Here is a 19,490-nt window from a genome sequence, read left to right as displayed (position 1 = left end):
TATATATATATATATATATCAGTTAGTTCATCCGAAAGAAATTACCCCTACCTATAAAAAGAGTTTAATTTCATTTTTTTAAAAATATTTTAGAAAGCTTAGAGAATAACTAATGTATTTCACTAAAGTCATATGGTTTTTAAATAATACTTTCAAAACTATAAAAATATGATTATGAAAGTAATTGACAAAAGTGTATGACAGTATGAAAGTAAATGACAAATAATCAGATTTATATTTTTCTCATTAAATATTTAAATTTCTTGACTTGTTAAAATTATACTTCTGAAGTGTTTCGGCAGTTTCTCTCATATATTAAGCAAAAATGTTTAAATGTTGATGCTCGAGGTTGCAACATTTTAAGCATGATGCTCTTTTTCAGAGTTAGCAGGACTGCTAAATCCGGATTTAAGATTAGTTTAATCGCGGTGTTACTTTAACCTCGATTGGATACCAGCAAACGATGTCATCAGGGATAAATCGTGTTATTCGTCGATTCAAGAGCCAATCAGGTTCGATACCCACTCGTGACGTCACTAACTGGCACCCAAATAAATCTGATTAGATCTAATGGTTGGACTAAATTACATATTCTTCTCGAGTTGCAAGTACCCAATTAGCATGGTTTCTGAATGCGAGCAATAGTCTTTTTGCACATAAGGCTTTATCCTCACCGAATTTTGTTCACGAAATACGTTATACAAGAATTTGTCTTAACTTGAAAAATATTTTTAGTATGTTTAAGTATTCTATTGATTGAAAAACGAGTGAGGTTTATTTGAAATGAGACGAAATGGAATATACTATTCCAAACTTATTTACATACTCTTGGTAAAGAAATCAAACGGCATTATCAGCTAATGTGACTAACTGAAATAAATTTGAAATCGAGATGGAAAAAAAAACACTTAATAGCTTCGGTATCGATGAACATATGTCTCATTGAAAAGAATACAAGTCTCTGATTAGAAATGTATTTGTTATTTTCTTGTATTAGGCGGATATTTAAAAGAGCAAAAATTTACGGATTAATACTTTTACCCTATGAATAATTGTCTATTATTTTGAAGTAAGGTTAATAAATTAAACAAAGACTAATTTAGTCTTTAAATAGCAATTAAAAACACAGAGCAAAATAATAAATTTTACGCAATCAATTTATGAACGAAAAACTAGATTATATCCAATAAGTACAAGGTTTAAACGTAATTTTTACGATTTAATGAATAACTCTCACGAAATACTGTCCTTCAAAAAATTCTTACAGCATTCAAACCAGTATTTATTTGAATAATAATGTACATTTTCATCATTTATCCATGTGCGTGTAGAAAAAGAACATTCGAATTTTTTTCGCACTGCTAACAGTGTTATTTATCAACATAAGTGACCATTGTTTAAGGTAATTTAGGATATAAAGAAAAGAGTGATTTAAAGACAAATGTTGTAATATGAAGTAAATAACCTACTTTGTCGTTGAATAAATATAATTATTGAAAAATAATGATGGAAAAGTAAAGAGAAATAAACAGTTTGCTTTATCTTAATTAGAGTTTAACGGTCTCTAGCGTATGTATAGATATTTTATGAACGCAATATTTCCTATTTTTTACTGATAATCTTTTTTGTATTTAGATAGTATCAGTTGTTAAAATAATAAATATTAGGCATGAATTTAATAAAAATACGTTATCAAATGTAGTTTAAAACAGGTTATAGTCCATATTAGCGAAAAAAGATAAATAAATTAATGTAATATATAATAAAGCATTGAACTCGGAAGAAAAAGGAGAAAAAGCAATTATTTTCCTTTTTTCCTTTTAATTGAAAAAAAAAATATTTTCTTCATAAAAATAAATAATTTTTTTTTAAAATTAAGGCATATAAAGTGATTATTAGAGTTTCAAGACGAGTCACGGAATTTCGAAAAAAAAAATATAACTAGTCCATTTTATGAAAATCGATAAAAGTTTTACTTTAACACTCAAAGAATAGGTATACCGTATTTAAATAGCAATTAAATTCAAAATTTGTGCTCAATCTGCGAAATATTTCTTGATTTATTATTTTTTTAAAAAGTAATATATTTTAAACTTGATTCGACTAAAAAAATAAATAATAATAATTATTTAAAATTATTTCTGACATGGGAATAAATATTAAAGGAATTTGGCATGAGAATTTGGATAAACGAAGTTCATAGTTATGTTTCAAAATGCTTTGATTAATTTAAAAAGTTCCCGAGACGGGGCGAAATAGGCAAAAAAAAATAATTTTTGCCTAATTTTTGACCTCTTTCCTGACTAAGGAAATAGGACTACATTTTTCAGATTGCGGCTACCCTCTTCCCAATTTTGGAGGTCAAGATGCCGAATCTGACAATTTTATTCAAAGGAAATACATTTTTGTGCCTAATTTTGTAAATTCAATAATCCCCTTCACAAATCAATCAGCATGTTTAAGATTAGGATCTTGAGCTATTAATAATGAGTCCTAATACGTAAAAATTTGATCAGTGCATCAAAAGTTATTCCATGTGTCGACTATTTTATTTAGAGCAATATACAGTGAGTCAAAAAAAAAAATAACTACCCTGAATAACGTTTGATCTAATGATCGGATCTTTACGTTCTAGGACTCTTCTTCGTTCTAGATCTTTACGTTCTAGGATGTTTCTAGGGAGAAACCTCATATATGCTAATTAATTAAACAGGCGATATTTTAAATTACGAAATCAGACACAAAAATGTACTTTCTCTGAATAAACATACTCTTTTCTCAATAGATTTGGATTTCTGACCCCCAAATTTCAGAGTTAAGCCCCAATCTGGGAAATATGGTCCCCATAGTTTGGTCGATTTAAAGTTTAGACCTCCTAGCATTAATTTTACTGTTTGCGTATTTCACCATATCTCGAGAGCTTTATAACGGAATGGAAAAATGTTTGCACACGATATTAAAATTCGTTTGTTCAAAAATTATCTTCAAAAAATAAGTGCTAGTGAATATTATTTTTTAATATTTTATTTAATATCAGTCGGAAAGTTTTGAATTGTGAGGTGTACATTTTTCACATCATTTTAAAGTATGTAATTTTACATGGCCAAATACAAAACCTGAGTGAAATCGGTCGAATAGTTCTTGAAAAATTGAATATCAAAAAAGTCATATACTTAAAATTCTATTTCTCATAACTATTCATCCGATTTCGCTCAAATTTTAAAATGTACAATTACATAATTTAAAATGATATAAAATTTTTATACCTTATAGTTCAAAGTTTATTTCAACTATTATCAAATAAAATAATAAGAAATAATAAATATTTACTTTTTTTTTTTGCAGGGCAGTTTCTTAAGACAAACGAATTTTATGGATGTGAGCAAAAAATTTTTCAATTCACTTTAAAAGTTCTAGAGAAATAACGAAATAAGAAAAAAATAAAATTAAGAAGTCTAAATTTTGGATCTCTCTCCTGAGCAAACTATGGGGACTATATTTCCCAGATTGCCGCTACCTCCTATATTTTGGGGGTCAGAAATCCGAGTCCGTCGAAATAATATATGTTTATTCAGAGAAAGTACGTTTCTGTTTCTGATTTGTTAATTTAAAATATCGTCTGCTATAATTAGCATTTTTGAGGTCGCCTCCTTGCACCATTAAGATTGTGAGTTTTAGAACGTATAGATCCAATCATTAGATCAAGTTATTTAATATAGTCCGTTTTTTTTTGGCACACTGTGCATTGATTTCGAAAGCGTAAGTTTTTATAAACAATTTTGTAACTTAATAGGGACTACTACGACTGATTAATTACGTTTAATGAGTTTTTAAATCTATGCATGTCTTAGAAAAATCCAAACATTTCGCAAAATACCGAATTCGGAATTCGGAACAAAATACCGAATTATACTTATATTTTATATATCCGTCGTTGAACAGCCGACCCAATTGTTTGGGTCTACGGCAACTAATGTTCAACTCCGTAGCCCTGCAATTTTGAACCATTCCAGAAGACAAGGAAACTAATGGATCAGTACCCCCAGAGGTATTGATTTGTTATAGGAACATGGAGGACTTTGTGACTCGACAGATTTAATGTGCATCAGTCACCATTTACTACACGGGGAGTCTTCGGTCGGCGGGGACCGAACCCACGAGCTCTTGAACATGGGTCCAGTGTCCTACCAACTCAACTATACCGGCCTCCGGATTATACTTATGAGTAATAACAAAGGAGCTTTTAAGTCTTTATTTTAACAGGATATCAATTGTTTTTATGCAATAAAGAACTCATATTCTAATTTAGCTCACTTAGTGTTTGAATGCTTCTGTTTGTTACTTAACTGTGATTATAAATAAATATATTGGGTAAATAAAATAATTAAAAAAAACTATTGCCAACAATATGCTTCTACTTTAACTACACAAATAAAATTTTGTCGGAAAAAAATTGTTAAATAAAAATGCATTAAATTGTTATTTTACCACCTTCAAACAAAACAGTCAACTAACCATAAATATGATGGTATTCAAACTGTTAACTGTGAGAAAAACCGTTTATTAACTACTTTCACCTAATCAGGATTTNTTCAGAGTTAAGCCCCAATCTGGGAAATATGGTCCCCATAGTTTGGTCGATTTAAAGTTTAGACCTCCTAGCATTAATTTTACTGTTTGCGTATTTCACCATATCTCGAGAGCTTTATAACGGAATGGAAAAATGTTTGCACACGATATTAAAATTCGTTTGTTCAAAAATTATCTTCAAAAAATAAGTGCTAGTGAATATTATTTTTTAATATTTTATTTAATATTAGTCGAAAAGTTTTCAATTGTGAGGTGTACATTTTTCACATTATTTTAAAGTATGTAATTTTACATAGCCAAATACAAAACTTGAGTGAAATCGGTCGAATAGTTCTTGAAAAATTGAATATCAAAAAAGTCATATACTTAAAATTCTATTTCTCATAACTATTCATTCGATTTCGCTCAAATTTTAAAATGTAAAATGACATATTTTAAAATAATATAAAAAATTTTGTACTTAATAGTTCAAAATTTATTTCAACTATTATCAAACAAAATAATAAAAAATAATAAATATTTCCCCTTTTTTTCGCAGGGCAGTTTCTTGAGACAAACGAATTTTATGAATGTGAGCAAAAATTTTTCAATTCACTTTAAAAGTTCTAGAGATATGACGAAATAAGCAGGAAATTAAAATTAAGGAGTCTAAATTTTGGAACTCTCTCCTGAACAAACTATGGGGACTATATTTCCCAGATTGCAGCTACCCCCTATATTTTGGGGGTCAGAAATCCGAATCCGTCGAAATAATATATGTTTATTCAGAGAAAGTACGTTTTTGTTTCTGATTTGTTGACTTAAAATATCGTCTGCCATAATTAGCATTTTTGAGGTCGCCTCCTTGCACCATTAAGATTGTGAGTTTTAGAACGTATAGATCCAATCATTAGATCAAGTTATTCAATATAGTCAGTTTTTTTTTGGCACACTGTACATTGATTTCGAAAGCGTAAGATTTTATAAACAATTTTGTAACTTAATAGTGATTACTACGACTGATTAATTACATTTAATGAGTTTTTAAATCTATGCATGTCTTAGAAAAATCCAAACATTTTGCCAATAGCCTGTACCGGAACAAAATACCGAATTATATTTATATTTTATATATCCATCGTTGAACAGCCGACCCAATTGTTTGGCTTTACGACAACTAATGTTCAACTCCGTAGCCCTGTAATTTTGAACCAGTACAGAAGACAAGAAAACTAATGGATCAGTACCCCCAGAGGTATTGATTTGTAATGGGAACATGGAGGACTTTGCGACTCGACAGATTTAATGTGCATCAGTCACCATTTACTACACGGGGAGTCTTCGGCCGGCGGGGACCGAACCCACGAGCTCTTGAACATGGGTCCAGTGTCCTACCAACCAGACTATACCGGCCTCCGGATTATACTTATGAGTAATAACAAAGGAGCTTTTAAGTCCTTATTTTAACAGGATATTAATTGCTTTTATGCAATAAAGAACTCATATTCTAATTTAACTCACTTAGTGTTTGAATGCTTCTGTTTGTTACTTAACTGTGCTTATAAATAAATATATTGGGTAAATAAAATAATTCAAAAAAGCTATTGCCAACAATATGCTTCTACTTAAACTACAAAAATAAAAATTTCTCGGAAAAAAATTGTTAAATAAAAATTTATTAAATCGTTATTTTACCACCTTCAAACAAAACAGTCAAATAATCATAAATATAATGGTAACTGTTAACTGTGAGAAAAGCCGTTTATTAACTACTTTCACCTAATCAAAATTTTGATCAGAATTTTATCGCACCAACTGGGCCCACCTAATGAACCTAATAAGTTCCTTGTAGCTGGGTACATATTATAATCGAGAGGGCTAATCTTTCAATCTCATGACCGGTAGAATGGGGGTTTGAGTCTCACCGTTTATACCACAATATTCCCTCTATTCTTATCAACAAATGAAGAGTTTCCAATTTCCTTCAATTTGTGACCCTGGACTACTAGAACAAGATGCTCTCCTTCACTCATAGATGGCAGCACCATAAAACTACTTAACTCAACAAAATCTATTATTTCCCATCTCTTACGATAGGTGAAACAACGATGTCCAGTTGCAATTCCTTTTTGATCGTTTTGAAACCATGCTAGTTGTAAAAGGTAAAAATAATAAAAGCAATGTATAATTTTGTGCTTACGTTTTTTTAAGCATACTAGTCATAAACGGTTTCAACACCGTAAAGGTAAAAAATAATTCTTACCGTGAACTTCACGGTTAATTGGATGGACAGAGTGCTGCTCGTTTTTTAACCGTAATTTTATAATGAGTGTATAATTCAAAGCGTTTGATAGAAATGTAATCAAAATTTCTTTCACCTCAGTTTTTTTTTCTTTTTTTACTGAAATAGTTACATGCTTTGTTCGGTGTAACTCATTGAATAAATGCAAATACATTTCTTATCTTCTTTTAGACATTGTAATTCAAATCACGACATTCATGCGCATCTGTCACGGATATCAAAGAATTTTCAATTCACAAGGAACAAAGATATGTGCATATATATATTTAAAAACATTTTCTCTCAATCTTTATTATAAACGATAATCATGTTTTGCACTTCCGTTTAATGCGGTGAGAAAGTTAATGATGAAAAATTTCCATTAGTTATATACCAGTCAATTTTCTATTATGAAACAGTTAGAGAAGTTAATTTATTGTCATCGTTCCTGAAATTTTAATTTTCCTTTCAATTAAATTCTTACATTGAAACTTATTGCAGTTATGTTTAAATTTAGTGATAATGCAGCGGAATTACTTTTTAAATTTCAATAAATTTTATCAAATGTAAACAATGAAAGAGAACTAATTATTATGAAAGCTTAAATGATTTTTAGTCTAACTATATATGGTGTCATGTAAAAATAAAAACAGAAAAATAATTCTAATTTTAGATAAGAAGTGTTTAATAATTTTGAAAGAACTATTCAGTAAGGAAGAAGAATTTTTTTTAATATCTTGGTAATTTTTATTGGAATTTTATTTGTAATTTGGTCAAATGGTGTTGTATTGACTAAAATGAGAATTAGTGAATAATTTAGAAATTTTTGAATATTTTTTGAAATCAATATTTCTAACTTAAATTTATTAAAATAGGCATGCTAATTACTATAAAGTGTACAAATTGTCAATTTTTCTGTTCATACCTTCTTTATTTTCCCTACTTTATTTTTATTATTTAAGTGTATGAATGATTTACACATTTTGATTACAAAAAAGAATAATATCTATAGATATTTTCTAATGATGAACAGAGAAAAAATTCTGGTATAATTGCCGTTAGGCATGGTAATGAGATTTCTAAAAAAATCTTAATTCTAGTTGATAAAACCAAATATACTGTATTGAAAACAATCATTTGCTAATATTTTCATTCATATGGTAACGGTTTACCGAAAATTCTGGTTTTAAAAGTTATAATTTCCACTACAACCTATTTTTGTAAAATACAATGCAGAAAAGTAAATTTAACCGAATAAATTGTTTTCATGTCATGCTCTAAAGTACCATGCTAAAATTTCTAAATTTCTACACATTTATTCCATATTATGGAGCGAAGTTTTATTGATAATTTGAACAAAATCACTACCAAAGCACCACTACTCACAACCAAAATTACCTAGTAAAAATTACCCATATCCAGGTAATTTTCGTTTCTTCACAATGTGTCAAAAACGTGTTTTGACACTTTCTTTTAGATAATCCTTCAGTTACATTATAAGTATTGTTTCAGTGTTGCAATATGGAATAAAACCATTCAATTTATGGACTGTTTTATAAGAAATAAACATGGAAGCATCGCGAAGTCTAACACAATATTTATATTAAGATACCATCTCGGCCTTTTGTCTTCTAACCTTGAGTATTAGAATTTTAAAATGAATGATTCTAAATAAAAGCTAAACAAGAAAAAAAATTCTATGATACAATTTAACGTTCATCACTTTTAAGGTGAAAACGAAATAATAAAGAAAAATTATGGAAGGAAAAAAATATTGAAATAAATTGTATTGAAATTCTAAGGAAAAAAATTTACATGGTTACCTAGACAAAACCTTCTTTTTAACCTTCATCCGAGGTCAAAATCTTGAAAGAAAAATATTCATCCGACAAAAAGTGATATAAACCTACATTCCTCTAATTCTATCAACAATGGACAATTGTAAGTATCTCTGGTATTCTCCAGAATATTGAATGAAGTAAAAATTCATTTTCAAGCAACTTTATTTAAATAAAACGTGACAGTTTAAGAAGCAGGAAGAATATGATGTTACCAGTTAACCATTTGATTTTTAATTCCAAATATTAGTATTTAATCAGTAATATCTTTCTTAAATATTTGTTAATTATAAGTTCTGAATTATTTTCAAAATTGTGAACAATTGTGAAAGCAGGAAGAATATGATGCTACCAATTAAAACATTTAATTTTTAATAAAGTAATTCCAAAAATTAGTATTTAATCATTAATATCTTTCTTAAATATTTGCTAATTATTAGTTCTTAATTATTTTCAAAATTGTGAATAATTGTGAACATTAACAAACGGTTACTTTCATAATTATTTCTTTTCTAATGAGACTCGAGATGTTTGATTTTTTAGACAACTATTTTGAAAGTAATTCGAAAAAAATTTGAAAATAATGAATTGGTAAAGTTATGAAATGAAAAGAATTATTATTTTTCTAAAGTGATAATTATATCTCCTAAATTGAGTCTACTGAATTAAAAATAGGGCCAGCAAAAGTGAATTTAATGTACCGACTTCCTATTACTTTTATGGTCTTGAAATGAATGAAGTAATAATTTATTTTCAAGCGACGTTATTTAAATAAAACGTGACTGCTTAAAAAGCAGGAAGAATATGATGTTACCAGTTAAAGCATATAATTTTTAATAAAGTTATTCCAAAAACTAGTATTCATTCAGTTATCTTTCTTAAATATTTGTTAATTATTAGTACTTAATCTTTTTCAAAATTGTGAACATTAACAAATAGTTACTTACATAATTATTTGTTTTCTAATAAGACTCGGGATGTTTTATTCTTCAGATAACTATTTTGAAAGTAATTTTTAAGAAAATTGAAAAATAATGAATTGGTTAAGTTATGAAAAGAAAGGGATTATTATTTTTACATAATATTATATAATCTCTTATCTTAATAATTATATATCTTGCGGCCTTGCGGAATTTTGTTTTTAATGTAAATTTGTAAATTTTTCTCCTTTTGTTTTCTACTTACAACTGTAAGCCTCATGCTATACTTTCTGGTGCATAAGGAGTTTTAAGTCGTTTAAATAAAATAAAAAAAAAATTAAAAAAAAATTACTCTTATGGTCCTGAAATTAGTTCTTTAATCAATAAAAAGCAAAGTTTGCAAATGCCAATATCTTGCATACAATTATAAAGTTTATGAAGAGTTGTTACAGAAAAGAAAAAAAATAATCGTTTTTGTCAAATAATAATTATGTTAAAATAAAAATAATAATAGTTTTTTTATTTTAATCGCATTTGAAAAGCATGTTTTAGTTATGCATAGAGAAAATTAGGGTTCAACTTGTTTAATTAATAGATAGCAATGCATCATTTTAAACAAAATATAATTAGGTTATAAGAATTCGTTTTTTTTTTAAAAATTCAAATTCTTAGTTTCTTTGTGGTCCTTTCAAAAATATTTTGTTTACCTCAATGAAAAAAATGGTAAATGGTGGTGATAGATAATTTTAAATGATAAAACAATCGTTAAGTTTTTGAACTGTTCTATTTCTTATGTTCAATTTTTAAAGATGTCATTAACAGTTTAAATAAGAATGATCATAATTAAGTTAATTTTGATATACATAATTTAATCTATTTTCATGACTTTAAAATTTTTGACAGAATCTTCACATGCTATGTTTCAAAACTTATCTGTTTTAGTTGGCTTTGACTTTAAAAATTTTGTATGAAATGCTAAATATTTTCTTTTAAATTGTAAAGTAATCGGGGGAAATTTTTTCTTTTATTGATATAAATTTCAATTTCAATAGATAGAACTTTAAATTGAGCGATAGTAGAAGCTTCTAAGTCAAAAAACGCGATACTTTTCAGTTGGAACATGTCTAAATTTTACTATCTTAACCTATCTTAGAAACTATTTAGATAAAAAAAGACGCTTTGTATTTGCCAAATCAAGCTATTTTACACAAATAAAATTTTTTGCAAAAATGCATAAACATATTTATATTACCTATTTAAGAAATGATCGAAACAATTGAAACCGAATTTTCAGCCTTTAAAAATTTTTACGTACCACTTGATATATATTCCTTTTATAATGTGATAAATCTTTAGAGACATGTAATTATATTTATAATACCTTTTAGATACCTTTTTTATTGTTATTTTCAAGCATATATGCCAGTGCAAGCATATATGTCAGTGTTTGCCGTTTCAGAGCTAGTTATGGAACTAAGCAGAAAGTCGTATTAATTTGATGACATTGTATACTTTTATTTATGAAAAAAAAAATGAAATTATTCCAATAGCAAAAATGAGCTGCGATGGCTCAGGAGATAGAGCGTTCACCTTCCAATGAGGCGAACCGGGTTCGAATTCCAGTAGATACGAATTCCGCATCTGGCTTGCAACGACCTCAGTGCTGATGTGAAATATCTTCAGTGGTAGACGGATCATGGGTTAGAGTCCCCTTGCCGTGAGGCTAACCGTGGGAGGTTTTCGTGGTCTTCCTCGCCATGTAACGCAAATGCGGGTTAGCTCCATCAAAAAGTCCTCCACGAAGGCAAATTTCTCCCAATACTCGATCCAGGAGTTTCCTTGCCTTCTGGATTGGGTTCAAAATTACAACGCTACGGAGTTGAACATTAGTAGTCGTAAACCCATAAAATTGGGTAGTCTATTCAACGACGGTTATAAAATAAAATAGCAAAAAAGAGAGGGAAAATAAAAATAAAGGGATTTTCCTCTCCTTTAAAAAATTACAATGACTGAAATGATGTTTTACGGAATGAGGAGAACTTTTTTTTTTATAAATCTTCCGGCATTTTTAAAATTGAAAATATGCTGCTTCTGAAAATATAAAATTTTTAAAGTTACGAGTGAATAAATTGGTAATTAAAAGTTCAGCGAGAAAATAGCGGAAGAAGATGGCAAAAATGCGAATTGCGTAAGTAGGTTTTGAGATCGACTTCTTCGTGAGAAACCAGGAAGCGACAACAAAAGCTTTCGCTGTCATCTAATTGCAACTTTCAATGGTGAGAAGATAAACTATTACTCTTTTCACTGTTAGACATTGAAGATTACTTCAGCACCCTAGTTATTCAAACATAATAATTGAAGAGCACAACAATGAAAACTCCATACACTTTTAATTAATAGTTAGGAAACTCAGAATAGTACATTTAAAAATCAGTCGGAGTCAGCACACCCATAAGATTTTTAATATATAAATATTTTATCATTTCTTAAATATTTCTAAGAGGGAAAAGAACTTTTTTGGACATCTAAGCGATGTAAAAGAAGACTAATTCATAATTCTACGTAAATATTCTTAAATATAATGGGTTAATTTCTTACGAAAGTAATTTTTATCCAACACAGTTGATGTTTCCAAAATAAATATTTGTAGAACTTAAACCCTTTGTTACAAACGGGTAACCAGTTTTCTTTTTAATTTTTTTTTCTTGATGCTCTAATTTCAAGTAAAAGTATAGTTTGGTGTTTTCAGTAATGAAAAAGAGTCTAATACTTATTAAAAATATGTTAAATTATCGGAATTATATTTCTGATAAAACATAAAATCCCAAAAAATAGTTTGAAAAAAAATTTATTTCACTCGTATTTAAAAATTTATAAATAGCTGGTTTTGTAAATGAAAAAGAAAAAACAATACTGAATAATTGTTTGTCTTTGATCTAAATAACTGCATATAAGGGAAAATTTGAAAAAAATTATGTTTTGGAAGTGAGACATGTCTGGAAAATTTTACTTTTAACGCAGAAAAAAAAAGACACCGGTGTTCCATGCCGTATTTCGTATCTATAAATTATTAAAAAGCTAAATATAGTATTTTTTCCCTTATTTTGACCTTAATTAGTACAAAATAAGGAAAAAAGTATGAAAATATGCTGAATAAAAATTCTGCCTCAAAGGGTTAAAATGCAAATCTCCCAAGATTTACCTATTTATGCCTAAGTAACAATCCTTCAGCAAATTTTTGTATATTTATAATAAAGCAACTGAATCTTAAGTAAAAAAATCAACTGAATCATAATTTTAAAAAAAAACAAACATTTTGCCCAAAAAGTTTTTTTTAATTTGCTAAAGTCAAAACATCTGTAAATCTGAATTAGTTTTGCATGGCTCGAACCAGGAAGAACCCTAGTTCGAATCCCGCTTCGGACATGAGTGTAATGCATCTCTGTCCTAATTGTGTGTCGGGGGGCCATTGATCCATCTGCATGGTGCCCATGATAAAGTCATTGTTAGAAAAGTTAGACGCATTAGCTCTACAATGTTTTTTTCTTCTTTTATTAGAAAAAATAGAATGGCGATATATTTTTATATTTTTGAAGAAATTAGTTTATGCGAAGAAGTGACGATAATTATTTACGTCACTTTGACGAAATGCTCGTTCCGTAAAAAACTTTCGTCAAAAGCAAAGAAATTTTCGTAAAATTTGAGTATCCAAATTTTACAGTGTATCTGCTGATAGTTTAAAAAAATAGAAATATTATTAATACTAATATTTTAAACAATAATAATAATAATTAATAACATTATTAATAATATTATTATTAATGATAATAATGAAAATTATTTTTACAAAAATGAGGGTAATAGTAGTAGTTAGAGTGGGATCAGGAAGAGAGGCCAACCCTGAGCAGCTTTTGTCTCTTGGGCGTTAAGTGTTCATTCGTTTAATAATTTCTTATTCAGTGTATTAGTAGTTGTAAACATTGAATTTTTATACTCGGTTGCCAATTTAAGTTCAAGATTATGGTACAGTTGGCAAAATTTTGAAAAATTTACTTGCCTTCCCACGAAAAAAAGTTTTTTAAAATCAAACTAATTTCGCGTAATAAGCTGATTGAATTTTTTTTATATAACAGAAAGTATTTTAATACAGCATAGTAAAAAAAGGCCACTATCAAGGGTTAAACTTATTAAATTTCTTCTCATTTTGAAGCATCCAAGAACACTAGATATATAAAAAAATATTTCCATTAATAATAAACATATTTTAATAACTTACTTGTTCTCTTGGACTGTTTGGTGATTGGCCAGTTTTTGAATCATATAAAGCTCTATGAAAAGGCATATACTTATGACCCCTACATGTTTTGTCGTAGGTGTCATCACATGTATCAATCTCAATTTTGTGCAACTCGATTGGACAGCCTGCTTCACTAGCCATCAAGATTTCAGAAGTCACAACTTGACCTAAAAATATATTACATGTTTTAAGATGTTTTTCAAATGCTTGGATAAAGTATTAAAAATTTTGGAGAATAATGGCTCTAAATTTTTAATTACTTATATATGATGTTACATAGGTATTTAAAAACTGATTATTACTTTAGGGTAGGTCTAGGACAGATGGACAAAGTTTCTTCATAAAATAAATAATAAAAATACTATGAAGAGCGATAAAAAGAAAAAGCAAATAAAATTTTTTAAAAAAGTCGTATTTTATAATTTGATTTTTCAGGAACTATTCGGCTGATTTTGCTCAAATTTCGTATTTTTCCTAGTAAAATTTAATTCTTTAAAATCTCATTAAAAATTTATTTCAGAAATTTTTTTGAGTATTATTAAATAAACTAATAAAAAATAATAAATATTTACTAAAGGTTTTTTTATGAACTTATGTTAGAATAAATGAATTTTGTAATTGTGTGCACAATTTTTTCAATTCGCTTAAAAAGTTCGAGCTGTGTCAAAATAAGCAAAAAGTAAAATTAACATTAAGGGGTCCAAAATTTGGGCAGCTTTTCTGACCAAACTATTAGAACCATATTTTCCCGATTGCGGCTGCCCCCTATATTTTGGGGGTCAGAAATCCAAACCTGTCGAAAAAAGTTTTTAAGTCAGAGAAAGTAAGTTTTTGTGTCCGATTTCGTAACTTATAACGTCTGCATTAATTATCATATTTGAGGTTCCCCTCTCAAATCATTAAGATAGAGTCATAGAATGGCATTCTTGGTAAGATAAGAAGTCGAAGTTAAAAATTCATGAAGTTGGTAGAAAGTATACTTCCCACCGCCTCATGAAGGATTTAACGAATTTGCAAATTTCGGTAGTATTAATCATAGAGTATGAAAATCTTAAGGAAATTTCCATAATGGACCTTATTGTATTTGAATAATCGGAGGGCCTGAGGGTAATTAATAATGTCTTACTAATAAACTTTTAAGTTCTAAAGTCAAATTTCGACTTATTCTTTTGCCCAATTAGACTTAGATGATATTCTTTTTATTCTTTTTTGTATAGCTTATATGCCATTCTTCTTATACACCGACCTATGCTGTGTAATGCAAACTATAAATGAACTCTGACTCACTTTCGAAGGTCCTACCCCAAAGAATTTTATTCGATCCCCGTGATATATACGATTACTTAGATGCCGTGATATACGTCGCCGTGATTACCCGCCGTGATATACGTCGGATAAACATCAAATTTTGCGGTTTTACTGCTCATTCTTTGATGCTTAAAATGAATCGTAATAATTAGTCGAACTAGTAGGAAATTAGTCGATATAAATAAATGAATAAAATAGACAATAAAATTCTTAAGCTAAATAAAAGTTGAATGAAGAATGAGTTGAGAATGAAGAATGAGAATGAAAAGTTGAGAATGAAGAATGAGAATGAAAAGTTGAAAATGAAGAATGAGAATGAAAAGTTGAAAATGAAGAATGAGAATGAAAAGTTGAACATGACGAATGAGTTCGAGCTAGCATGAGCTCGAAACATTTTTTATTCAGTAAACGAATCCAAACCAGAGCTCGAGTTAAAACCGTGTAATCTTTGAAGCATATCTCCACCTAAGTTTTTTCTTCTACGCAAGTTTGAATCATATATTTTAAACCTTTTTATTATTTAACTTTTTTTAATCATATATTTTCCTTTTACTTATTTCAGCGATATTAAGAGAAAGAAATTATAGGGATTTTTATGCCTTACTTATATTTCCAAGACCACACGTGATGTACTATACAAAAGAATTCAGACTAAATTACCGTATAATTTGAACGATGACAAAATAACCAGAAAAATCAATGGTTAACCTTTATACTATTTTTTTTTCTTCGAACAAAATGTCAGTTATTATTACTAAAGCTAAAACTCATCTCCCTGTTAGATATGACTGATAAGTTCTTAGGAAGAAAAAAAAAGATAATATAAGTTTGGCTTTTAAAAAAAATCAACTTATGTGTAATGAGATAACATCTTACATTTCTCGTTCTGATTTTCTCATTCTCTAAAGAAAATAGAAGAACGTGTTTCGCTTGATTCACAAATTTTTTTCCACTTCCTGTATGGGAGACGCAAGGAGGGAATTGTTTGATTACGTGATGTTTACGCGAAAAAAAGTGTTGGAATTTTTTCATTCTTTTCGTGCCAGAATGGGTAAATTAAAAAGAAAAATGAGGAGAAAAGTTATTTTGATAATCGGTTGTTACTCGAACAATGCTTCGAAATAGAGGACAAACAACTGGAAGTCACGAATCTTAAGAATCGGAGATCTGGGTGCCGCTGTAATTGATGTGATTACGTGGCAAAGGCGCTAAACAGTTTAGAATCTATCATCAAGATATATAAATTATTAATGTATCCGTTTTTGAAGAGATTCATGTGCCACGAATCGATGAGTACAATCAGAGATAAAACTAATCAATAAAACAATAAGAAATATAATTTTCGTCAATTCTTAAACAATTTCGTTGGTCTTTCTTCTCTTAAAATATTCTTTTCGTAAAAGTCTTTTACAATCAAGTAATACTGTAAGAAGAGCTTAGAACAGTTATAGGGACAAACCCCATTTTTCTCTCTCCAAAAGGTGTTATTTTTACATAAAAATGTTCCTCATAATAGTTTTCTGATAAGTACTTCACAAATGTGTGTAAAATAGAGTTCACGGAAATATTTTTCTGCTTAGATCGAAATCTTTTTGCATTTTATCACGCTTTTCGAAATAATTTTGAAATGTGGTTTATTATATTGTTCTAAATCATTTCAGATATTTGATGTGAATATGTAAAGGTTTCTATTTTCTTGAAAATTGCATTTTTCTTCAATTGTCAGCTAGCAAAATGTTTAGAAATAAGCTTTTTCATGACTAACGACTTGAAAGTTAAAACGCTTAAATTTTCAGTCTTGAATCTCTCCTCATATGTTAAAAGCTTTTTTGAAAAGATTTATTCATAGAAAGCTTTAGTAGAAAAACGTGTTAGTTACAATTTAGTAAAAAAGAGAAGAAAAAATTTTTTCTTATAAAAAAATTAGTAAGCTTTACATACTCTGTTAAATAATAAATTTACGGAAAAAAGAAACTGTCAGCTGGTGTGCCAGTTTAAAGCTGTTTTTTTTCACAGAAAAATACTGTTTTTGAAAAAAAGATTCTTGTTTCTTCAGCAGATAAGTATTGTCATTTTAACAAGCAATTATTTTAACAAAAAAAAATTCTGTAAAATAACTTTCAGTATTTTAGTCAGTGCGGCCAGCAGTCGTATGACCAGTCGACGCTGGGATTAGAACCTGGGTTACTTGATTGGGAGAAGAGCTCTCTGTCATCTAAACAGCAGCTTAGATTTAGTATGAAGAAAAATCTGTTTTTATATTAAATTTCTTATTTATTGCTATAATAGTTAAGTTTTAAAATATTTAAAACTGTAGTGGCTAACCCGTATAAACATTTATGGAACCATAACGTACCAAAAAATTATATCAAAGGAAATATAAAAATCAAGGCAACAATAAAATAAAATCACAAGTTTTATTTATACGATGTTCAAAGCTATAAAATAATTGCTGGTAAATAAAAGCTTAGAATAAAAAACAGAAAAAATCCTTTTTGTCAATAAAACAGCCTTCAAACCGTGAAATATATAGTGATGACGAGATAATTTGGTTGGTAAGGCGTTGGACTCGTGCTCGTGAAAACGGTAATTCCAGCCAGCCGAAGTATCACCGTGAATTAAATGGTGACAGGTGCGTGTTACATCTGTCGAGGTCACGAAGTCCTTTAAGTTCCCATAACAAATTAATACCTTTGGGGAGAACCGTGGTGGCTCAGGGGATAGAACGTACGCCTTCCAATGAGGTGACTGGAGTTTGAATTCCAGCAATGGTTGCTCGATTCGAATTCGGCACCCGGCTTGCACTGGCCACACTGCCGTAAAATACCCTAAGTGGTAGACGAATTATGGGTTAGAGTTCCTTAGCCATCAGGTTAACCATGTGAGGTTTTCGAGGTTTTTCTCACCATGTAAAGCGAATGTGTTTTTGTGTCTTATCAAAAAGTCCTTCAAAAAGGCAAATTTCTCCCTATACTTGATCCAAGAGTTCTCTTATCTTTCAGATTGTTTTCAAAATTACAAGCCTACGGAGTTCAGCATTGGTAGTCGTTAACTCAAAATTTGGGTCGACGGTTTAACGACGGTTATGAAATAAAATATATAGTGCAAAAGAACCAGTCTGCAAGAAGAACGATAATTTTTTACAGTGTGGAACTATGAGACTCCTTCCGCGTACCAACTTCCGTAATTTTTCTCATTCGTCATTATATTTCATTCTTAGTCGATACTTTCCACGAAAACAAGAACATTTTGTTAAAAAAGCATGCAATCATTATTTTATGTAACAACATTTTGGAAACCGTGACAAGAGTATGGTTTTGAAAGATAACCAACTGTACATGAAAAAAAAGTGTGAGAATACTGGTGGGGAAAAACTGAATTTTATAATGAATTTTATCACTATAATTTTCCCAAGCACATTTTATATAGATTAAAAACTTGAAAAAAATTGTACAATATTTATAAAAAATTAAATATGAATAATAGCAGATAAATGTTAAGGATAGACTTAAAAATAACAAGCAATTAGGGCTCAAAGTTTCTGTCTTTTGCTTTTATATTTCACATTTATTCTATGCATTAATTTTGTCTCTACAGCAAAAATAAAATCAAGAGGATTGGCAAGTTATATTCCGGCCACAAGCAACTCCGAAAGTTTCCTAAAATACATTTTGTTCATTTTCAATTGTAAGCAGGTGCGGATCAATGTTTCTTAGAATTAATGATGCAACTTTTCGAACTGCAAAAATCGGAACGAACAATTTTTTTCTGCCACTCCCAGGCAGTTAACCTCCGAATTTATCCATCAGAAGTTGAAGAAAAAAGCTTCTTTAATCAGCATTGTCTGAAACTCTTAGTAAAAACAAATATACTTCAAGAGGTAAATCTTGTTCATTTATCAACAAAGTTTTTTTCTTATACCGTTCTTATCTCAATCTTACCAGCCATAATTAATGGCTTTTATCTCACAAAATCACTGCCATTTACTTCACTTCCGAAAGTGGGAAATTCGTCTGTTTCTAACATATAGCGAGGCTGGTGGCCACCTTCTTCACTCAAAACTTGGCCAAGATACAGACAGCTTACCACACCTTCATCTGTTTGGTTTAAAATACCAAAAGTTTCAATGACTTGGTTCCTGGAATATAGCCGTGGAAATCTAAAATTAAACTATAAAGATCTAAAACTTTCAGTAAAATATGTTATTAATTCAACAGCTTGACGGCTTGAAAGCTTTCATGCACGCGCATTATCTGATAAGTTACGTTTTATAGCTT

General features: G+C 29.1%; 1 protein-coding gene across 2 annotated transcripts in view; it reads right to left on the bottom strand.

Annotated features, from left to right (window-relative positions):
- LOC107441689 (dual oxidase) overlaps positions 1-19,490 on the bottom strand; it is a 200,280-nt gene that overhangs the window by 94,860 nt on the left and 85,930 nt on the right. For both annotated transcript variants that reach the window (XM_043045166.2, XM_043045167.2), the window contains exon 4: positions 13,885-14,072. In XM_043045166.2, coding sequence (XP_042901100.1) covers positions 13,885-14,072 — 188 coding nt within the window. The remainder of the gene's footprint in view (positions 1-13,884; positions 14,073-19,490) is intronic.

The sequence above is a fragment of the Parasteatoda tepidariorum genome, chromosome 7 (assembly GCF_043381705.1).
Source record: "Parasteatoda tepidariorum isolate YZ-2023 chromosome 7, CAS_Ptep_4.0, whole genome shotgun sequence".
In the NCBI taxonomy this organism is placed as follows: domain Eukaryota; kingdom Metazoa; phylum Arthropoda; class Arachnida; order Araneae; family Theridiidae; genus Parasteatoda; species Parasteatoda tepidariorum.
The sequence above is the reverse complement of the archived record's forward strand: the minus strand, read 5'-3'. Positions and strand labels throughout refer to the sequence as shown.